This window comes from Chlamydotis macqueenii, chromosome 11, assembly GCF_036417535.1.
Source record: "Chlamydotis macqueenii isolate bChlMac1 chromosome 11, bChlMac1.mat, whole genome shotgun sequence".
NCBI lineage: Eukaryota > Metazoa > Chordata > Aves > Otidiformes > Otididae > Chlamydotis > Chlamydotis macqueenii.
The window spans coordinates 8,714,935-8,734,453 of record NC_141566.1 but is presented as its reverse complement, the minus strand read 5'-3'; the positions used below and the strand labels follow the sequence as shown (position 1 = coordinate 8,734,453).

Sequence of the window (19,519 nt, the reverse complement as noted above, 5' to 3'; positions counted from 1 at the left end):
TTTCCACCTTTAAAATAACACTTTGAGATTTCCTAAGTAATTTTCTGAGTAATTTTGCTAGAGATAAATTTAAACAAGCATTACATATCAGTGCCGTAAAAATCAGCTAGACATTTAAACAAATATAGTGAAGTGAATGTTTCCAGTATGAGTATACAAAGGAAAACCAGCCATTAAAAGGGTGGTTTGAGAGGGGCACATCCCTAGGTGTTATTCCGATGTGACTGCAAAGAACAAAATTTGTCCAAGACTGGTTCATTGCTACCTTTGCTTCTACCACCTAGGAGGAGCTAAGCCCACAGTGGGTAGCACACCGAAGTACCAAGCCACTTCTTCTATCTCCATGTGTTAATTCTTACTTTCTCTGGTATATTTCCTTCCAGCAGCATTTGTTAATATTTTGTTTTAATGTAAGACTAGCCTGTTCAATCCAATGATGGCCAGATATCACTATCAGTTAATGGGAAGGGCCCTGAAGACAACCAGACACTCATATGTGTCCAAATAATGTGTGATTTAACACTACAAATATAGCATGACAACAGCCGTGTCATGAATTGCAGCAGAAACTAAGTGGCAGAATCACAAACAAAATCTGCCTCCAGATCCTCTGGGCTTGGCCTCACTCATAGTTTGAAGAATGTCTGATGAGGATTTCTATTAACACATACAAGACAGTATGAGCTTACTCAAGTGTGAGATAAAATACGAACGAACAGGTAACAAATACGACATTTTGAACAGATTCACAACAGCCTGTATCTAAGGCCGTATTTTTAAAATAACCAAGCTCAGTGCTTGACTTCTGACACGCAGTCATAAATTTAAAAGGAGATAGCATAACCTGAGATAAACATTGCTGACATGACTCTGGGGTTGCAGAAGAGGACCGTCCTTTATGTCTCTCTGCAGCAAGCCTCCTGAGAGGTCTGACCGCGGGCAGCCAGTTAGCGCACCCAGGCTTTCTGAAGCACCAAGTAAACACAAGTGTAGGTCTACCAAGGAACTGGATACAAGCACCACTCTTTACCACACAGTTTTACATATTGTATGGGGTGTTTTTGCAGTAAAGGCTGCAGAATTTTGCTAGTCCATCAAAAACTTTTTTAAACATAATCCAAAAAGGGACATACTGATTCCTCAAGACAAAGTTAACTGTTTTTTATTTGAAACGTTTCTCGGGCAGCTCTGGACTGCGACAACCTTTAGTAGAGCTGTTCCCTAAGTACCAAACGTACACGGCCACATGCCCCAAAGGCCACCGCACTCCCCACCGCTGCGGGGAGCTCACTGCCCTCGGCCCGGCTCCCCTCGGGCGCCGCTCCCAGGAGGCGGCTTCAGCGGGGAGAGGCGTGGGCCGCCCCCTCCCTTCTCTCGGTGGGGAACGGCCTGCCAGTCACCGCCCCGCCGGGCCAGGCCTCGGGTAGGGGCCCCAAACAAGACCCGCTCCTGCGGGTGTGTGGCCAGAGCGGTGCCCCACGCCCGCGGGCTGGGGAGGGACCAGCAGCGGGGGAACGCGGGCCAGGCCGCCACCGCCCCGCCCGAGTCAGAGCCCAACCCATCTGCTGGCAGGCCTTCCGTCTAGCTTAGGGCGCATGCGCATTGCTCGCCCGTGAAGCCCGGTAGGGAAGGCTGCCCGTTTCCCGGCAGAGGAATGCCGCCGTAGGGGGACCTGGCGGGCGGCGCGCATGCGCGAGGCGGCGCGGGCTGCCCGGTTCCGGCGGGGGCTGAGCGGCGGCGAGGCCAGGCCAGGCCAAGCTCCGGTGGCGGCGGCAGCGGCATGCGTGCCTGCTAGAGCGCGGCGGGGGCGGAGGGTCGAGCCGCAATGAACCTGCGCGGCTTGTTCCAGGATTTCAACCCCAGGTGAGGGAGGCCTCGGGCCGCGCCGCCTCGTCAGGGCCCGTTCGCGCGGCGGCGGGGCAGCACCTGGCCGTGTCCCGGCGGCTTCCTGCCCCGGCCTGCCGCAGCTGATGAGCGGGGGGGCCTGAGCTGCCGCCGGGGCGAGGGGCGCGGGGGGAGGCAGCGGCGCCGGCCCGGTCTGGGGCAGCGTTCGGCTGTGAGCCTTGAGCTTCCCAACGGAGCTCGGTTTCAGGCGGCCCTGCGGGTGGCAGCGTTCCGGTACAGGCGGCTCGGGGACCGTTTCGAGCGCGCTGTTGCCGACCGGTTTCCGTCCCGAGGCCCGTGGGTGTCGGTACGTGCTCCCTTTCCCTCAGTCTCGGTCAGGGGGGCTCTAGGCGTGGGCATCTGTCTGGTTTCCAGGCCAAACTCAAATCATCTTTTTTGTTTTGTTTTATTATGTAACTTTCTGAAATTATTTCAAGTCTCATTCTGTTTTTTTTTAATTTTTTAACTCGATGATTTAGGGTATAAAGCTTTACCCTGGAGAGCGAAGTTGCCTTAGACTCTAACACAGGCACTTAGCGTATGGTGAGGGCTCACTTTTTGCAGGTGTGAAGGCACTGCACTGAACGATCCTCGTCTGGACACGGAGAATTGCCGAGGGTGATTCTTTGTTCTGGGCTCTCCTACAACTGACAAGATGATAGTCACTGCAGCTTGGGCTTCTGCTGTCTTGCCAGCAAAGTATGGAGACATTTAACTTGTAAAGAAGCTGAGAGAATGAGTTGAATTTTACCGGGTTTGCTGTTACCAGGTGTTTTAAGACCACAGAATAAAGGCCTGTGAGTAACTTGTACAGGGCGGCATGAAACGCTGAGAGTCCTGGAAGAATCTTGTTTGTGAAAGAGGCCTTATATGACTGCAGTTATGAAAATCTGTTCAATCGGCTGTTTAGACAAACAGAAGGGTAACCAGTGCTTCAGGAAATGCATTGTTGCAGAGAAGTTGGAATAAACAATTTAAATATGCGTGGTTGGAAGTAATGTAAAAGTAGGAACGGAAGTTCCAGAAGCTTATAAAGTTTTCTTATTGCTAAGCAATGCTTGAAGCTATTTGGATGCTGTCTAAACGATGAATGAGCAAGCTGAATGTTGCACTTGGGCAGGTAACTTAGTCTTGAATGTTTTTATGTTTATTGAAACAGTCAGGGAGCACTGGTATTTTACCACACAGCGTTTTACTTCTGTATTTATTGAGGAGCTGGGGAAAGTACAAATTACGCAAATAATGAATGTTGGAAAAGTATGAATAGTCTAGGAAGCTGAGAGGTCTCTTATTGCTCTGAAGAGTGACTGCTGTTTTATATCATCCTATCCTGAGGTAGTTTTATCAAGCATGCAAGGAGACGCTGAAACAGTAAAACTGCTTTTTCTTATTAAGGGGCAGCTAAGACACTTGTTCTGAGTAGAGACAAAGCAGCTTGATATCTAAACGAGGCAGTGCTGATCTGACGAATGTTTTATTATTTGATCAGAGTGAAAGTGAGTAGTTTGAGTTGCTGACTGTTTCCTGACTGCTGCTGCTTTACTCTGTAGCAAGTATTTACTCTGTTCCTTAGGTTATCTATGTCTTAAAATACATATAATTATTATACTGAAGTGATGTTGAAGCCTAATTATGTGTTTTATAAAGCAGCCTGTGATCCTCTGGTGAATGGGTGGGTGACTTTTTCCCTTCCTGTAGTGTGAGGAAATCATGTACTATGTCATCATTTTCTCTGATTTTTCGTGGTACAAGCAATTGTTGTGCTACTGCTCTCAAGTATTCTGGATATGTTTATTCAGTCTTAGGTTGACTAGTTTACAAAGTATATCAATATAAGTATTTTAAACTTGTAAGCACCATTCTCAGTGTTCCAGATGGAAACTTCACTCTACATAATCGGTAACTTTGTTAAAAGTTTAACCTGTTTTTTTCCTTTCTATAATGCTACTTTTTTTTAACTGAATGTAAAAATTAAAAACAAACAAACAAACTCCAGAGTCTGCCTTATTAGAATATGGAATAGTTTTTAATCTTGAGTTTTTGATGTTCAAAATTAAGTTACATAATTTTATGTAATTTTATCCATGCTATTTTTAACTGTCTTGCTTGATTTGTATGAAAGAACACATTTTCTAAAAACATGTACAACTGGTCTATTTCTGAGCCTCTAATAATACAGCTCCTGACTGGATCCTTGTGGGTGGGAACTATTTATAGATGTCCATTCATTAAGTTTGTCATGGAAGAATGCTTTTGATGTGTTCCCTTGAAGCAATGGTTTTATAAGTGAAAGAGATTACATATGTTGTATTTATGATGAAATAGTTGACTCTTCAGAACTGATTTGATTCGTTACAAAGAAGTTTGGTACGCTTATTCTGTTAGGAAGAATCCTGGTTAGATTTCAGCTATGACTGATCTTCTTGTTCTCTACAAAGTTCACGTTAAGTTGCCTGCCTTAATTTCTGGCTCTGTTTTCTTTGTTTAATAGCAAATTTCTTATTTACGCCTGCCTGCTGCTTTTTTCTGTGTTGCTCTCTCTGCGTCTGGATGACAAAATTCAATGGAGTTACTGGGCAGTGTTTGCTCCAATATGGCTGTGGAAGTTAATGGTGATTGTTGGTGCCTCAGTGGGAACAGGAGTGTGGGCTCGAAACCCACAGTATCGGTAAGTTGAAGATGTTTATTTTGCAAAACAGAGGGAAGATAATGTGAAGGAAGATAATGTGTTTTCTGTACAAAAATCAAATTGATTGATTTTTGTCAAAGTTGTTTAATATTGATATTTTAATTGTCAGTCTAGGGTAAAATAACTTTCAGACCTTTAAATACATCAGTGTTAACTTTTTTAGAAATTTGAGTAGGATGTGGATTTGAACATGCTAGGGGAAAAGAAAAACTACCTGAAATGAAGTGCAATACATTCAGTCCTCTTTTTCTATCTATCATGAATATTAAATAAAAAATTTTGTGCACAGGTCTCATTCTGATCCATTATATGGTGTGATTCAGTTCTTGTTTGCCCCTTCTAGTAATGGTTGTACTTGTGTAGGAAAAAGTGTGATTTCTCTGTGTGTGCTGTTATTTTACAGGCGTTTGACTTTTTAGCAACAGATTCTATTCTGTTGCAATATGCTGATTTTGGTAAATAAAGAAATTCTGGGGAAAGATGTTGATTCAGTGAAAGCTGGTGTGGGAACCAAACAGATGATTTTAGACTTAGCTTATTTCCTAACAGCCTGCATTATATCTGAGTGTTTACGTAGTAGTGAAGAAATCCTGTTTTATCTGCTCAGCTATAGAATTCTTAGAAAATATTCAAGTTGTAAAAATCCCACTGCCCTCTTAAAGTCCTTTAAATGTGCAGCTTTATGGGCAATAAATCCTGTTATGTCCTCAGGAGTGTAGTTTAACAGTGGCTGTTTGGGCATAAAATGTGTACCTTTGTGAAAAACAAGTGTTAATATCTGAAACTTAACAATTGTAAACAAGGTGATGTTTGCAGGACACTGTGTTTTCTTACTGACAAGTGAACTGAATGCTTCCTTATTGCCTCTTTAGAGCAGAAGGAGAAACCTGTGTGGAGTTCAAAGCGATGCTAATTGCAGTAGGGATCCACCTGCTGCTGCTCATGTTTGAAGTTCTGGTGTGTGACAGGATCGAAAGAGGAAGCCATTTCTGGCTCCTGGTCTTCATGCCGTTATTCTTTGTGTCTCCAGTGTCGGTTGCAGCTTGTGTGTGGGGATTCCGGCATGACAGGTCTCTGGAGGTACTGCTTCATTTGTTATCTGTAAAATTTGTGGCAATGCAGGACTCTCTAGCAATTGGGTTCCGTTCATCTCTCAGTAAAGCATGAGATGGATGACTGCATCAGTTGAATTGTTTGTGCTGACCTGCTAGAGTGAAGAATCAGGATTGGAATAATATATTTTTTTCTAATATCTTCTAGTTTTTCCAACTGCCAAATTGCCTTTTTTATTATTATGTGTTAAAAGAACTCACCATAAACTTTGCAGTATGGACTAATACTAGATACTCAAACAGAAATTGCTGAAGAAAATTCCACTGATAGTAAGCGCTGTCCCTTGGGAGAATGGAACTTCCAGAGCCCTAGATAATCAGGGTTGAAAATTTCTTACTATCTCAGTCTGTGTGCTTAATCTTTAATTTGGGACTGCGGCTGGTAGGCAGAAAACTGTAGGTTTTTATTTTCTGCCTCTATCTTCTTTCCTCCCTAACTCATCTTTTATGGTTTTGGAAGAACTTCACAAGGACTCTCAAGATCTCCCCATGGTTGTGGCATTTTGCAATTAATATAGAATTCTTATCAAATTGATTTTTTTTTTTTTTTAAAGGAGTTTTTTTGTTTGTTTTGCTATGTCCTTAAACTACCCCATGACAATTAAAAATCTGATTTTTTAGGTGAGGTTCAGCTTTCTCAGGTTTTTTAATTTCAAGGGAGTATTTCTTTAACATTAGCGTAAGCCAAGTTTCTCTCTAGAGAGAGAAACATTTTTGGTAAGTGATTGTTAGGATGGCTGGTAAACCAAGACCTTAAAGTGTTGATTTAAAAATATTGCAAATGGAATTTCATTAATTTCATTTTGCAGTGTTCTATTCACAGCTAACCATTCCTAAAAGTTAAATCTATGTAGAAGTACCTGCCTTCTACTGGAAGATGCTTGATTAACCACTGATTTCCAGATGACTGCACAGCTGCTAAGTACTGGCAGAAAAAAATTGAATCCACTCACCCCTACAAGGCAACAGCTGCCTCCAAGAAAATGTTATGCAGTTGAACTGTCAACTCATTTTTTTACTATTTTGTCACCTTCACTTAGTGCTGTTCTACTTACTTTTATTTTTACTCTGAGAAGATTTCATTATTTCACTTTCGGTTGCTAGAAACATAAGAGGGGTCTGCCTTTAATCCAGTATATTAATTTTTGGCATGAGTAATGAAAGTAGTTGTTAATTATTTTCATAATTATTTAATCTGAAATACATTGTCTGCGTGTTCCTATTCTGAAACTGATTAGGTGATCAGTAAGTACATAGTGGGGCCTTATCTATACATCACGATGGGCTCAGAAAAAGCTTTCTTTTATGTGTTACTATTTTTACAGTCAATAAAGCACCATTTATTTACGGCATATTGAATTCATTAAATTGTAAGCCTAGTCACTCCAAATATACGTGCACTTGCCACATATAGCTCAAATGGTAGCTTGATTCTAAAAAATATTTCTAGCCATTGATCCTCTGATTTTTTAATTTTCCTCTTTATTTGCTCTTGCAGTTTTTAGGTTGCTTTGTCTCATGCTTGAGTGTCGGGCTTTTGGTAGTTTATTCTTTTGACAAAGCCAGGGGTAAATTATTTTAAATCTGTTTTCCAGTCTTTTTAAAGTAACCTGTACTTCAACAGTGAAGACTTTAGTGCAGTCTCTGAAGTAGGCAAGTGCCTGTTGGATTTTTGACTACCTGTACTGTGAATTTCAAAGGTGTTTACCCAAGAGATCATAGTACACAATCATATGTTAGTGAAAGGTAGCACCTAGTGTCTGCCTTCTGGGAAACAGGATATTTCAAAGATGCCTTATATCCCTACATGGAAAATGTTTCTAACTTACACTCAAGGGCTTCAGTTCGTCTTTTCAGATAACTCCTCACTGATATTTGAAATTCCTGCCCATGTAGGATTGCTCATAAACTTGAGAAACAGAATCTTGCCAAGTCTGATGGTGTTTCATTGTTTCACTTTAAGCTAGACACAAACTTGGCTTTTTTAAAATATAATTTAGGGTTAGTTCTCATAGTGGCAAGCCAGACACACAAAAAGCTTTCATTAATATTTTTAATGAGAGGTCTTGCTTTTCTGTTTTGCCTCAAACCCCAGGTGTCTTCAGTGTCATTTAAAATATCTCTCAATGATACAGTAAATTGTTTGGATGTCATCTTCCACCATTCCATGTATTTCTTTCCCCCCCACCCCAGACAGAGCTGGGACTTTTAAACTGGACTGTTGGTAGTTAAACCCATGTAACATTCATCTTTACATTACTTCCACTACTAAATCCTATCTTTAAAGATAAATTTTGCTAGTTTTAAATTGAAGGACTGTTTACTACTTGTTAATTTCATTCTAGCAGTATCAGTTGATGTTGTTTTCTGATGTTTTGCTTTTTTCAGTCTAATTAGTTTTGTTTTTCTTCTTTCTCTAATCACTCTAATAAGGGTTGCAGGTAGTGCTTTTGCTTTAAATACCAGGAAGGTCTTTCCTCAGGAGACAGCTGCCTCTACAGTTACTCTACTGGGACCGCAGTCCCCCGAATTTAGGGATGCTTAGTACTATCTAATGTAAATGCAAATGATGTTCCATATTGCAGTGATAAGCATGAAGTCAGAAAAGTCCTTTGACAGATTCTTTGATGATCTTGGAAAGAGCTTTATCATGCTAAGTGTTAACTAATTTTTTTTTTTTTTTCTAGCTGGAAATCTTGTGTTCAGTCAATATTCTACAGTTCATATTTATTGCACTCAGACTAGATGAGATCATCAGATGGCCGTGGCTTGTATGTAACAAGTGTTTTCTTCTTATCCTTGTTTAACTGCTGAATTTCATAAAGATATTTACCATAGGGGACAGCTCGTGTATGATCAGAGTCCATGATCACATTTTTGCTCGCTTCACAATCCATCAGTGGAGGTCTGGCATTGCGTTCTCTGGTCATGGGAAATAGAGGCTGTTCTTTGGGCATCTCATCCGTCGAGGGAAAGGGACGTGCCGTTACCTGCAATTAATCTCTAATCAGTTGTTGAAAAATAAATCCTAACCAAAATTTTCCAATGGGAACACTAAACGAGCCATGAAAATGGTGAGTTAGGGAATATGTTGGTAAACATGGTGTGGTAAAGAACGAGTTTTATTTGTTGTGTTACCATGCATGTAAAGCCACTTATTGTGCAAGTGGTCACTGTCAAAACTGCTGAGATTTCCTGTTCCAAGTGCCTTTAGAATACAGAAGTGCTGTTTCTGTGTCTGGGTTTTTGTAAACTACCATAAAACTGATAATCTGCATGGAAAGTCACATGTCTAAAACACTAGGAAAAGGATCTGATTTAGAGACTGTTCCAAGTAAGGTGTCCAGTGCAGAAAATAACTGCTAAAATCAATTGCAAGTTCTGTTTGAACTCATGTAAAATCACAGAAGTCTTATTAAAGTTGAACTAAATTGAATTAATTTTAAATTGTTTCAGCTTGATGGGGTTATAGAGCTAACAGGAACCCCAAAGAGCTGAGATGGCTCATAACATACATGCAATTTGTGAAGCTTTTCAGTTAAGGATTATACCAGTTAAAGACCATTAGACTTAAATTAGATTTTCTTGTGTTGATTTAATATGTAGACTGGCTTTATTTAAAAAACCACACCTGAAACAAATCAAACTAATAAAAGATGTATCCCTGTGGGGATGGAAAAGCAGTTAATGTCCTTTTCTTTCAGGTTGTTTGTGTCCCGTTGTGGATCTTGATGTCCTTTCTGTGTCTCGTTGTGCTCTATTACATTGTATGGTCTGTTCTGTTCTTGCGCTCTATGGATGTGATTGCTGAGCAAAGGAGGACACACATAACAATGGCTGTCAGCTGGATGACAATTGTAGTTCCACTGCTCACATTTGAGGTAGGAAAAAGCATAACGAGTTTTATGTATCTTGCTCTTTTTTTCAGTGAGTGGTGAATGTTGCTGTGTCTCTTTTAGACCTTCCTAAAATGAGAATACTGCTTTTTGTTTTGGAATAAATTAACAGCAAATGTGAAAGAAAACCAAGAATTCTATGTTTCTTTAAAGTTTTTTGAGTAAAATATGCATCACATTGGAACAGTAACTGCATGTTTCTGTGGAGGCAATTTTTTTTCACAGATGTGTGAAGTTAAAGATCTGAGATCAGCATATGTTTTAGGAAGCTTGAAACTGGGTATTGCAATTAAACTGACATTTGTATAATTTTTTTGCCATTTAGATCTTACTAGTACACAGACTGGATGGGCATAATTCATTTTCTTTTATACCCATATTTGTTCCTCTCTGGCTTTCACTGATAACTTTAATGGCAACAACATTTGGACAAAAAGGAGGAAATCACTGTAAGTATTTAAAAATCATGGAAATAGCTCAAAACTCAAGGCTTAAATGTATTTTATTAAGATTTGTAGGGTCAAAAGGGGCTTTTTTTGTGGATATTTTCTCTCAAAAGAATTCAAATGTGTCTGTTACTATTGTTTTCAGTGTTTACAGTGGCTCTTGCTTTTTTTCTTATTCCTGTAAGAGCATAACTTCTGCTTGGACTCAACTTGAAATTTCAGTGGGATTTTGATTCTGACTTAGCCTTTTATCCTTTCTTATTTCCATGGGTTTCATTCTCATGGGATGTGACTGGGTCTTTCTACTCTGAGTTCTAAAAATAGTGTAGCACCTACCATTTTTAATTACCATTTGTCCTAATAGCCTGAACTAGTATTCTCTTTTCTCTTTGGCCAAATAGTGCTCTGTGCTGCTTAGTTCTAACTTCAGTTGCCTGAGTGGTCGGTGTAGATTTACTAGGCTTTTATCCCCACCACAACCAGCACTGCAGAAAGAAGCATTTGCACTTTCAGCCATCTCATGTTACTGAACCAGTGCAGATGAGTGGCTCTTCCTGCCCAAGTTGTAGTTCATGTTACTTGTTGACAAGGCAATAAGACTTATTAGGATTTTTCAGAGTTAAAAGGAACCACGTGTGATGTTTGTTATAAAAACTCACTTCAGTTTTGGTCGTATTGTGAAGCATATTGAGATTTTTTTTTCCTTTGGTTATGACTAAGCTTATCTCCATACATTTAGTTTACTCTTATATGTCAGTGCATGGAAAATTGTTACTAGTGTTTGGTTGGTTTTGGTTTTGTTTTGGTTTTTTTTTAATACATGACCTCGATAATTTGTGGCCAGATTAGTCTTTTGGAATGCCACATGTCATTTTACCTTCTGTAGGGTTAGAAAATATTTATGTAAATTTTTAAAAAAGAATATTCATCTGAAGTGAGCCTCAGAAGACTTGCATGAAAGTCCACCTTTAAAGTGCTAAGCGAAATACACCAGTTGGCCATGAAGTCCAATCTCTGCAAAAAGATGGGTTGTAAGGGATCTTCACTGGCAAATGCTTAATACCTTGCTTTTGTTGGTGTGAAAGATTTTACTTGGGCAGGCTGTTCCTTTTAACACAAACCTTTGGTACTGGTTAATAGAGGAGCCCATCTGCAGAACTACAAGTGGCGGTTACTTGAATGCTCTTTCCAAGCCTTTGCAGAGAGCCAAAGGCAAACGCAGAATGTGTACTGTTTTCTAAACTAGCACAGGTAATACAAAGGATGAGATGCTCCTGGCATCACATCATATTTGGCTAACAACAAAAATATTTGGGGAATACTGAATTTACTCATCTGTGCCATCACACTTCCTCTGGCATTGTAACCTATATGTATCAGACAAAAGTTGGTGTGTAAGATTTTTCCATGTGGCACTGATTGCTTTGATTGAGATGCAAAGTCTTTTGAGTTCTTTCTCTGTGTACTGATGTGATCTGACACTGCTTAACGTGTGAAATTAAATGGATTCTTGCTGTGGTAGTATAGCTGTAACTTATACATAGGGATGTACACACAGATATGCATGTGCAAACGTGCAGAGGCATGCAAATGCATGTATATATTCTGTATGTATATCTGTGTGTATGTAATCTGAACTGTAGTGTTACTATAGGTGTAAATAACACACTGAGAAGCAACACTAACAAATTGTATATTGTTCATATGCAAACAATCAAGAGAACTTAAACGAGATTGCATAGTCTGCTTAATTAAATTTTCATTCTGTTCTGCAATAACGTGAAATGATTTTTTTTTTTTAAGGGTGGTTTGGAATTCGCAAAGACTTCTGCCAGTTCCTGCTTGAAATTTTCCCATTCTTACGAGAATATGGAAATATTTCTTATGATCTTCATCATGAAGATAATGAGGAAACAGAAGAAACACCACTGCCTGAACCACCAAAAATTGCACCAATGTTTCGAAAAAAGACTGGAGTGGTCATTACACAGAGTCCTGGAAAATACGTGATTCCACCTCCCAAATTAAACATTGATATGCCAGATTAAGATGACAGTAGCACATTAAACTTGAACTGGGAATCAGCAGACAAATGTATTTCATCTCATGCCTTGTCTCAATTTAGTTAAAAATAGGTATTGCTGCATCAGTGGCTTGGATTACACAAATCAGATCGTGAAGATAATCTGAGAGCTTTTCCAGAGATACATGGTGGTCTAATTCGTCAACCTTCCCAACCGGTTGGTTGCACGCTTGCCTGTATAGTATTTATATGGACGTTTTAGCAGTGTAATATATTGTTTAAAAGTCTTGTTGTGTACAGTATAAGTATTATCTAAAAGTATTTTTTTAAAAACCGCATATGCAATGCCTATGCTATTCCAGGTGTCTTTTAGGTCCTAAATATACACTTGATTTCCATGTTTGTTTTAAATGCTGCTTTGGGGATGCCTTAGTATAGTACCTCTTTACTTCTTTTTCTGTTCAGCCACAATCATTGTTTTAACCACAAAAGCACAGGAGTGTTGCACTTCTCAGGCAAGACTGGAAAGCTTTTTTTGGGGGGAAATAGAATGTATAGCAACTTACATGATGTTTTTTGAGTTAGCGATGTAAATTTTCATGTAAGTATTTCAACTTTTGCACTGGCTTGGGAGTTTAAAGTGTTGCTTTTGTTGCTTTTCCAGCTTCATGTTTTAATTCTTCTTGAGCAGCATGTACACCATTCTCCCATTAGACTGGCTGTTTAATAAGGTGTTCCCTCTTGCATTTTGCATGCAGTCTATGCCAGAAACATTAGTTGTAAGTTTTACAGCTGTTGGTTAGCTGCTATAAATATCATAGCTTGGTCTTCATTACCAACTTTGTAAGTGTTGGTGTAATTGATTAAATTTTCAAGATGGGAACTCATTGGTATTGGTATAGCATTTTCTTGTTGCACAAAAGACCTCCTTTGACAGATTGTCTTGGGTTTACAGGTGATTTAGAGAAACTGAGTCTTTAAAACCTATACTGTAGTAGCTTATAACGCCACATGTTGGATACTCCCACATCCTTGCAGCTGCTTTTTGTGTTTAGGTGAACTCTCAGCTTAGGTAGCATGGATTGTGTTTTCTTAGTGTTATCGTTTAACCCCAGTTGGCAACTAAGTACCACACAGCTGCTAGCTCACCCTCCTCACCCCTCTGAGACAGGAGAGAGACTTGAGAAGAAAGGAGAACTCATAGGTTGCATTCCACAGGGGTCTGTGTTGGGTCCAGCCCTTTCAATCTTTGTTGGTGACATGGACAGTGGGATAGAGTGCACCCTCTGCAAGTTCTCCAACACCAAGCTGTGTGGTGCCGTTGACACACTGGAGGAGAAGGATGCCATCCAGAAGCACCTTGACGGGCTGGAGAGGTGGGCCTGTGCAAATCTCATGAAGTTCAGTCAGGCCAAGTGCAAGGTCCTGCACCTGGGTCGTGGCAATCCCAGGCACAAATACAGGTTGGGTGGAGAATGGATTGAGAGCAGCCCTCAGGAGGACTTGGGAGTGATGGTAAATGAGCAGCTCAATATGAGCCGTCAACATGCGCCTGCAGCCCAGAAAGTCGGCTGCATCAAAAGAAGTGTGGCCAGCAGGTTGAGAGAGGTGATTCTGCCCCTCTGCTCTCGTGAGATCCCACCTGGAGTACTACGTCCAGCTCTGGAGCCCCCAACATCAGGACACAGACTTGTTGGAGTGAGTCCAGAGGAGGCCATGAAGATGATCAGAGGGCTGGAGCACCTCTCCTATGAGGACAGGCTGAGAGAGTTGGGGCTGTTCAGCTTGGGGAAGAGGAGGCTCTGAAGAGACCTTACAGCGGCCTTCCAGTACCTAAACGGAGCCTACAGGAAAGATGGGGAGAAACTCTTCAGTAGGGCCTGTTGTGATAGGACAAGGGGCAATGGTACCAAAATAGAGGGAGGTAGATTTACACTGGATATTAGGAAAAAAATTTTTACACTGAGGGTGGTGGAATGCTGGCACAGGTTGCCCAGAGAGGCAGTGGATGCCCCATCCCTGGAAACATTCAAAGCCAGGCTGGATGAGGCTCTGAGCAACCTGATCTGTTTGGAGATGTCCCTGCTCCTTGCAGGGGGGTTGGACTGGATGGGCTTTAAAGGTCCCTTCCAACTCAAACCATTCTGTGATTCTATAAGGACAGTGTACTAGGACAGCAAAGGAAGAGATTATGATATATATGCATATAAAAAATACTGATGATAATAGTATATACAACAAAACAAACTATGCACAACTTCTCACTGCTTGATGACCGCTACAGCTTGTCCCAAGCAGTGAACACAGTGGAACTGAGAGTGATCTTGGAACAATCCTGAGCAGTCATCTCAGAACAGCACTGTCAGTAATTTCTGCCCACAGGCCAGCTCCCACATACTGAGCATAATGTCTAGGTAGGGAATACTTCCTTTGGCCAGTCTGGGTTAGCTGTACTGGCTATACACCTCCCAGTTTCTTCCACCTGCACATTAGCAAAACCTGAGAAGCTGAAAAAAGTCTTTGATCTCCAAGCAATAACAAAAAACATCAATGTATTATCAACATCCTTCTCATGCCAAATCCCATACTAAATCCAAAACACTGCAGGTACTGGGAAGAAAACTAACTCCATCCCAGCTGAAACCAGGACACTTAGTGATAGCACAGCAATGAGAGCAAAGAGTGTACGGACATTTCTGTGCGTGTGAAAGGTACCCACCTGAAAAACTTCAGAGATGTTGCATTTTCATCCCTAACACTGCAGACCTCCCTCTTCTTCCCTGTGGACCAGCTGAAACCCAACACAGAAGAAACAGGGAGGTATGTTTCCTCTACGTGCAAGCTAACTCTCAGAATAGTCTCGTGGGACAGACTTCTGTTCCCATGAAATAAGCCTTTACTATATAGGAGATGAGGATGGCAGTAAATGTTCTGATTGTCATTTGTCTCTCAGCTCATGCTCAGGAGTTTTTGAGGTAGCACTGCTGAGTAGTAGAAATGCTGATAAAAGATATGTAAGTTACTTCCAATTACTTTGAACACAAAATGAAAAGATATTCTCATCGTATCAGGGCTTGTTTTTTTTTTTGTATTTACTATGTGTCGTGCTGTACCGGATGTGCAGTTTTCTTCTCAGCTTTCAGCAAATGCCGTATGTGTCAGCATCGTGTAGTTACCTATGTGTTTGTTCCAGGCTAAAGTTTCTGAAAAGTGATGATATTTGGGTTTTGAAAGCAGTTTGTATGCTCTTGAAAATCTTACACTTACCGAGCAGCAAAATCACAAGGCTGGTTACTCCTTAACAGGACTGTATCGCACCATTTCACTCAGCCTTCAGGTTTAGAACACCTCTGATAGTCCTTTTTAATACCCACGTTTCTCTCTTGCAATTAAAATTTAGTTCTCAAATCTTGGTGGGTTCCAGCCTCAAGGTGGTGGCAACTAACTCTTTTGCTTTGCATTTTTCAGTTTTCGCTTCTACTACAACCCAAATTTTAGAAGACATTTTCCACATCTGCTAATGAAATACAAGCAATGCGTTGGTCCCAAAAATCAAACGCCAGCTGGATTTTCACTGGACATGGATTTGCATGCAGGCCGCTGGAAAAGAAAAGCAGACATTGAGCTTCTGTGGGAAACCACTTCTGAGGAGGAGAGTGGTACAAGCACCTTCTTTCCAATAAAGGCCTTTCTACAAAGGCTGTCAGGTCACAGAGCCGTATACTGCAGACTGGTCCCTCTGTCATATGCACTTCTAATGTACCTAACCTGTGAATGAGAAAAATCTGGTCCTTTCTGGAAGTTTTACATTTACAGCACATAACACACACCATGCGCAGAAACCTCGTCCAGCAAATCTCTGCCTCTGTTTGCAAAGCCCCCAGAACTGGCCTTCTCTCAGACAATTTCTTTCTCAAGGATCCCACAAATGTAAGGTGAGGAGTGGGCTGTAAGACAGAAGTCATCTTTAATGACGGCACCCTGCTTTCAAGCAACACTTTTTTGAAGGATCCTACAAACTCTTTCTTCCTCATACAATCAGAGACGCATACATTGTATAATATCATATTTACTCACATTTTAAATTGGCACACAATACATCAATCAAGTCTTTAAAAAAATTGCATTTACTTAAGAGTTAGTTATATAGTAAAAATCTAGTAAATCATTAATAATTTCCAGTAATGGTCATAAAAATTACATCTTATTTTGCCTCAAAAGACCAGTTCTTCAAATGTATTTGCTGTTTGCTATTCCAAACAATTAGTTTTGGAAGGGAATCCTAAACAACTCACTGGTATTCAAGATGCTGACTTGTGAATTACAAGTTTGGATTTAGGCAGGAAAAAGAATAGTGAGGAGCAACACCTACACTTCTGAAGGGATCAGTTCTTCGGGGATATCCACCTGCCACACTCCTTGTCCTCCTCTGGCAGGAATTGGTTCCAGGAGCCATCTTGGGTTGGAAACAACAGTCAAGTATTTCTGTTCTAGGTTACTGAGGACAGCTTTGTTTTCCAGCTCCAGAATCTTGTCAGGAGGCAAGTTTTCTGGATATAGTGATGTCTCTCCAATGTCTATTAATCCTGTATTATGAAATTAAAATATAAAATTCGTTGCCTGTTTGATCTCCTAGAGAAAAGTTTTCCAAAAGTAAACCTCCCAGAGGACATGGAACACAGCTGATTTGTTACCAGAAGAACACAGTATGAAGCACGCACACCTCAAACCAGTGCCTTTCACTGTAGATGGCCTGCGTGACTGAACTTAGGTCGGTGAGGAACATGAGAAGCATGCAGTTGTAATATTCACAACTCAGTAATACAGAATTCTGTTAAAAGAAGCCTGCAACTAAGGCGATACAGCCGCTACCAAAACTCCTAAGCTACACTTGGCCTTGAAACAGCTTCATTAAAAATAAAACTCTCAGCGCTTCTATCAGGACACTATTCTATTAACGTTTTAAAATCATTAAACTATATGGAAATCCCTGCTCTGGAACCCTTTTAATGTCACAAAAGGGAATTTCTATATTGCTTAATCATTAAAACTGTTAAAATAAATATCAATGAAGCTTTGATACCTACTCCATAATTTAGCATGCAATTTATGTCAAGGTTACAAATCTGCATATTACGTAGTACCTAACAATTTTCAGCACTGTAACATTGGAACAATTTTTCGGTGTATGTGATAGAAGTAATTTGTTGTGCAGGAACAGCTAAAAATATTCAAATGAGAAGGCAAGATAGATGGTATAACAAAAGATACCTACAAGAAAAGAGTGCAAAATGGGTGCTGAACAAAACTTTGTAAGTATACAGTGCAGCAACATACACTGTATTTCAGCACAATGTAAGCAAATAACCACCACTGCATCCTAACTTTGTTACAGAAACAAACCTCTTCACTGCTCAAATAACAAGACAGAGCATCTCTAGACCTGAAATAGGATTGATTTGTGTAACACTCTAACAAGACACACAAAACACTGCAACCTCGTGATTTCACTTGACTATGAATACTGTAAAATGTTTCAGCAAGAGTTTCTAAGCTCAAAATGCAAAAAGTGTGGAACGGACACTATCATGAAACAAAATAACATGCAACCCACATTATACTATCTTACTGCATGACAAGTTAGCAAAAATCAATTTTATTTCTTGTATAGATTTTAGAGTTGTAGCTTGAAATCTTCAGTTGAGTGAGTGTATTCTAAAAATTGAGGCCTGACTGAAATTCTTTAGCCTAAAAGTCAAAGATACTTCACATTTCCAACAAAATGAAAAATAATAAATTGTATTTACAACATTCTCATGGACCTCAGCTTACAGTGATAAGGAATGGAAACATCCCGCCAGTCACAAGGCAGGCACCACTCCTTCAAAGGAAGCATTAAAGCAAAGTTATAATGAACGTAACAGCGTAAAGCAGATGTGTACTGGACTGTAGCAAGTTAACGATGGAAAGCTTGCTCGGAAAATACAATCCAAGGTTCCTTACCTGCAATAACTCCTCTGCCAAATTTCTCCCCCTCATCCAACAAGTCCTGCACTTGTTTCGGTGTCATACCAAACCTATTCAAAAGAATCGCTCTCCAGGTTTCATCTTCCCAGTCCTTCAGAGCTATATGAACAGCAACGGTGCAGTTCTTGTAGCGTGCTAGCAAAGGACGCCAGCGAGTCTCCACTGTTTTGACTTTGTTTAAAACTAATCCTGCGTAGGGCTGTCGGAAGGAAAGGCAGCCGAATCTCATCGTTTCCCGTGCACCAGAACCCGCTTCTTCCCTATCGACAAAACAGACACCCCGGGATCAGCGCTCAGAAACGCGCCCGGGGCCACGACAAACGCACGGCTCTGCCCGAGCAACGGCCCCGGGGACCCGGACGCTGCGCTGAGCTGTCCCCGGGGCCGCGTTTCCCACCCCGCCGGCTCCCGTTCGCCAACGCCGCAGCGGCCGCCTGAGCGCCGCCAGGAACCACCCCCGGCCTCGGGGGCCGCGGCAGCGGCGGGCGGGTGCCCCGCGACCGGAGGCCTGGTCTCCGCGGCGCTGCCCGCCCCGCCCCGCAGGCCGCGCTCGGCAGCCGGCAGCTGGCAGCTCCCGCGGCCGGGAGAGGTTCAGAAGCCCGCTCCTCCGCGGAAAGCACGGGGCCGGCCCCAGCGCGATCCGATCCTCCGCGGCCGCCGGCAAGACCCGCGCCCCGCTCCCTCATGGGCATGGAAGCCCCGCGGCCGCCTCTTACCTGGCGCCGCCAGCTTCGCACCCTTCCCTCCCCTCGCACGGGACCGCGGGCCGCACGGCTACCCCGCTCGGTGCTGCGGGGGGAAGGTGGGTGGCGGGCAGCGCCCAGGCGGGGCGGGAGGCGGTGACGGGCGGCCTCGCTGCTGCGTGTGGGCGGGGGCGGGTTCCGGTTCCCGCCCGGAGGGTGCGAGACGAACAGCCGGCGTGTGGCAGTGGCCGGCGGCGCTGCCCGGGGAGCGAGGCCGGCGCCTGGCCCCGCGCTTTGCCTCTGTCTGTGATTGTTGGTTCTCCCGCGAAGAAGGCAGCGGTGCCGCGGCAGGCAGCTTCCCGCTGGGCAGCAGGGCTGGCAGCCGCGGCCTGACGAAGCCTCCAGAGGAGCGAGGCGCCCGGGCTATGTGCTGGCGGCCGCTGAGGGGCGAAGGGCGCCGGGCTGTCCCCGGGCCACGCCGCAGGAGCGTGCCCGCAGCTGGGGGGTTGCGCCGAGGGCCTCATGCCTCCAGGTGTAACCAAAAGCCGCCTGGCACAGAAAAACTCGGTGGTCTGTTGCCTCCCTGCTGCCTTCGGCCAACAGCTCGTTTTGGACAGCATTTCCCAAAGTGTTCTTGCTCAGCCCTACTCCTTGAGGAGGTTCTTATTTATATACTGTTGCCATTTGAAATGTACATTTCGCATCGATATCTGGCCTTTCTAGTAGAACTACTTTGAACTATACAATTACTGTTCCACA

General features: G+C 42.4%; 2 protein-coding genes across 2 annotated transcripts; one reads left to right on the top strand and one right to left on the bottom strand.

Moving 5' to 3' along the window:
• Window positions 1–1,675: 1,675 nt before the first annotated feature.
• TMEM185A (transmembrane protein 185A) lies at window positions 1,676–12,937 on the top strand. The gene is made up of 7 exons (XM_086756155.1): window positions 1,676–1,863; window positions 4,376–4,552; window positions 5,446–5,653; window positions 8,373–8,456; window positions 9,390–9,566; window positions 9,907–10,030; window positions 11,831–12,937. Exons 1-7 carry the CDS (start codon window positions 1,826–1,828, stop codon window positions 12,073–12,075), a joined length of 1,053 nt encoding a protein of 350 aa, XP_086612281.1. The 5' UTR covers window positions 1,676–1,825; the 3' UTR covers window positions 12,076–12,937.
• Window positions 12,938–16,099: 3,162 nt separating this feature from the next.
• On the bottom strand, window positions 16,100–18,966 carry LOC104473511 (EOLA-like protein). The gene is made up of 3 exons (XM_086756156.1): window positions 18,794–18,966; window positions 18,054–18,337; window positions 16,100–16,636 (listed from the first exon to the last, which is right to left on the bottom strand). Exons 2-3 carry the CDS (start codon window positions 18,304–18,306, stop codon window positions 16,419–16,421), a joined length of 471 nt encoding a protein of 156 aa, XP_086612282.1. The 5' UTR covers window positions 18,307–18,337; window positions 18,794–18,966; the 3' UTR covers window positions 16,100–16,418.
• Between the last annotated feature and the right edge of the window lie 553 nt (window positions 18,967–19,519).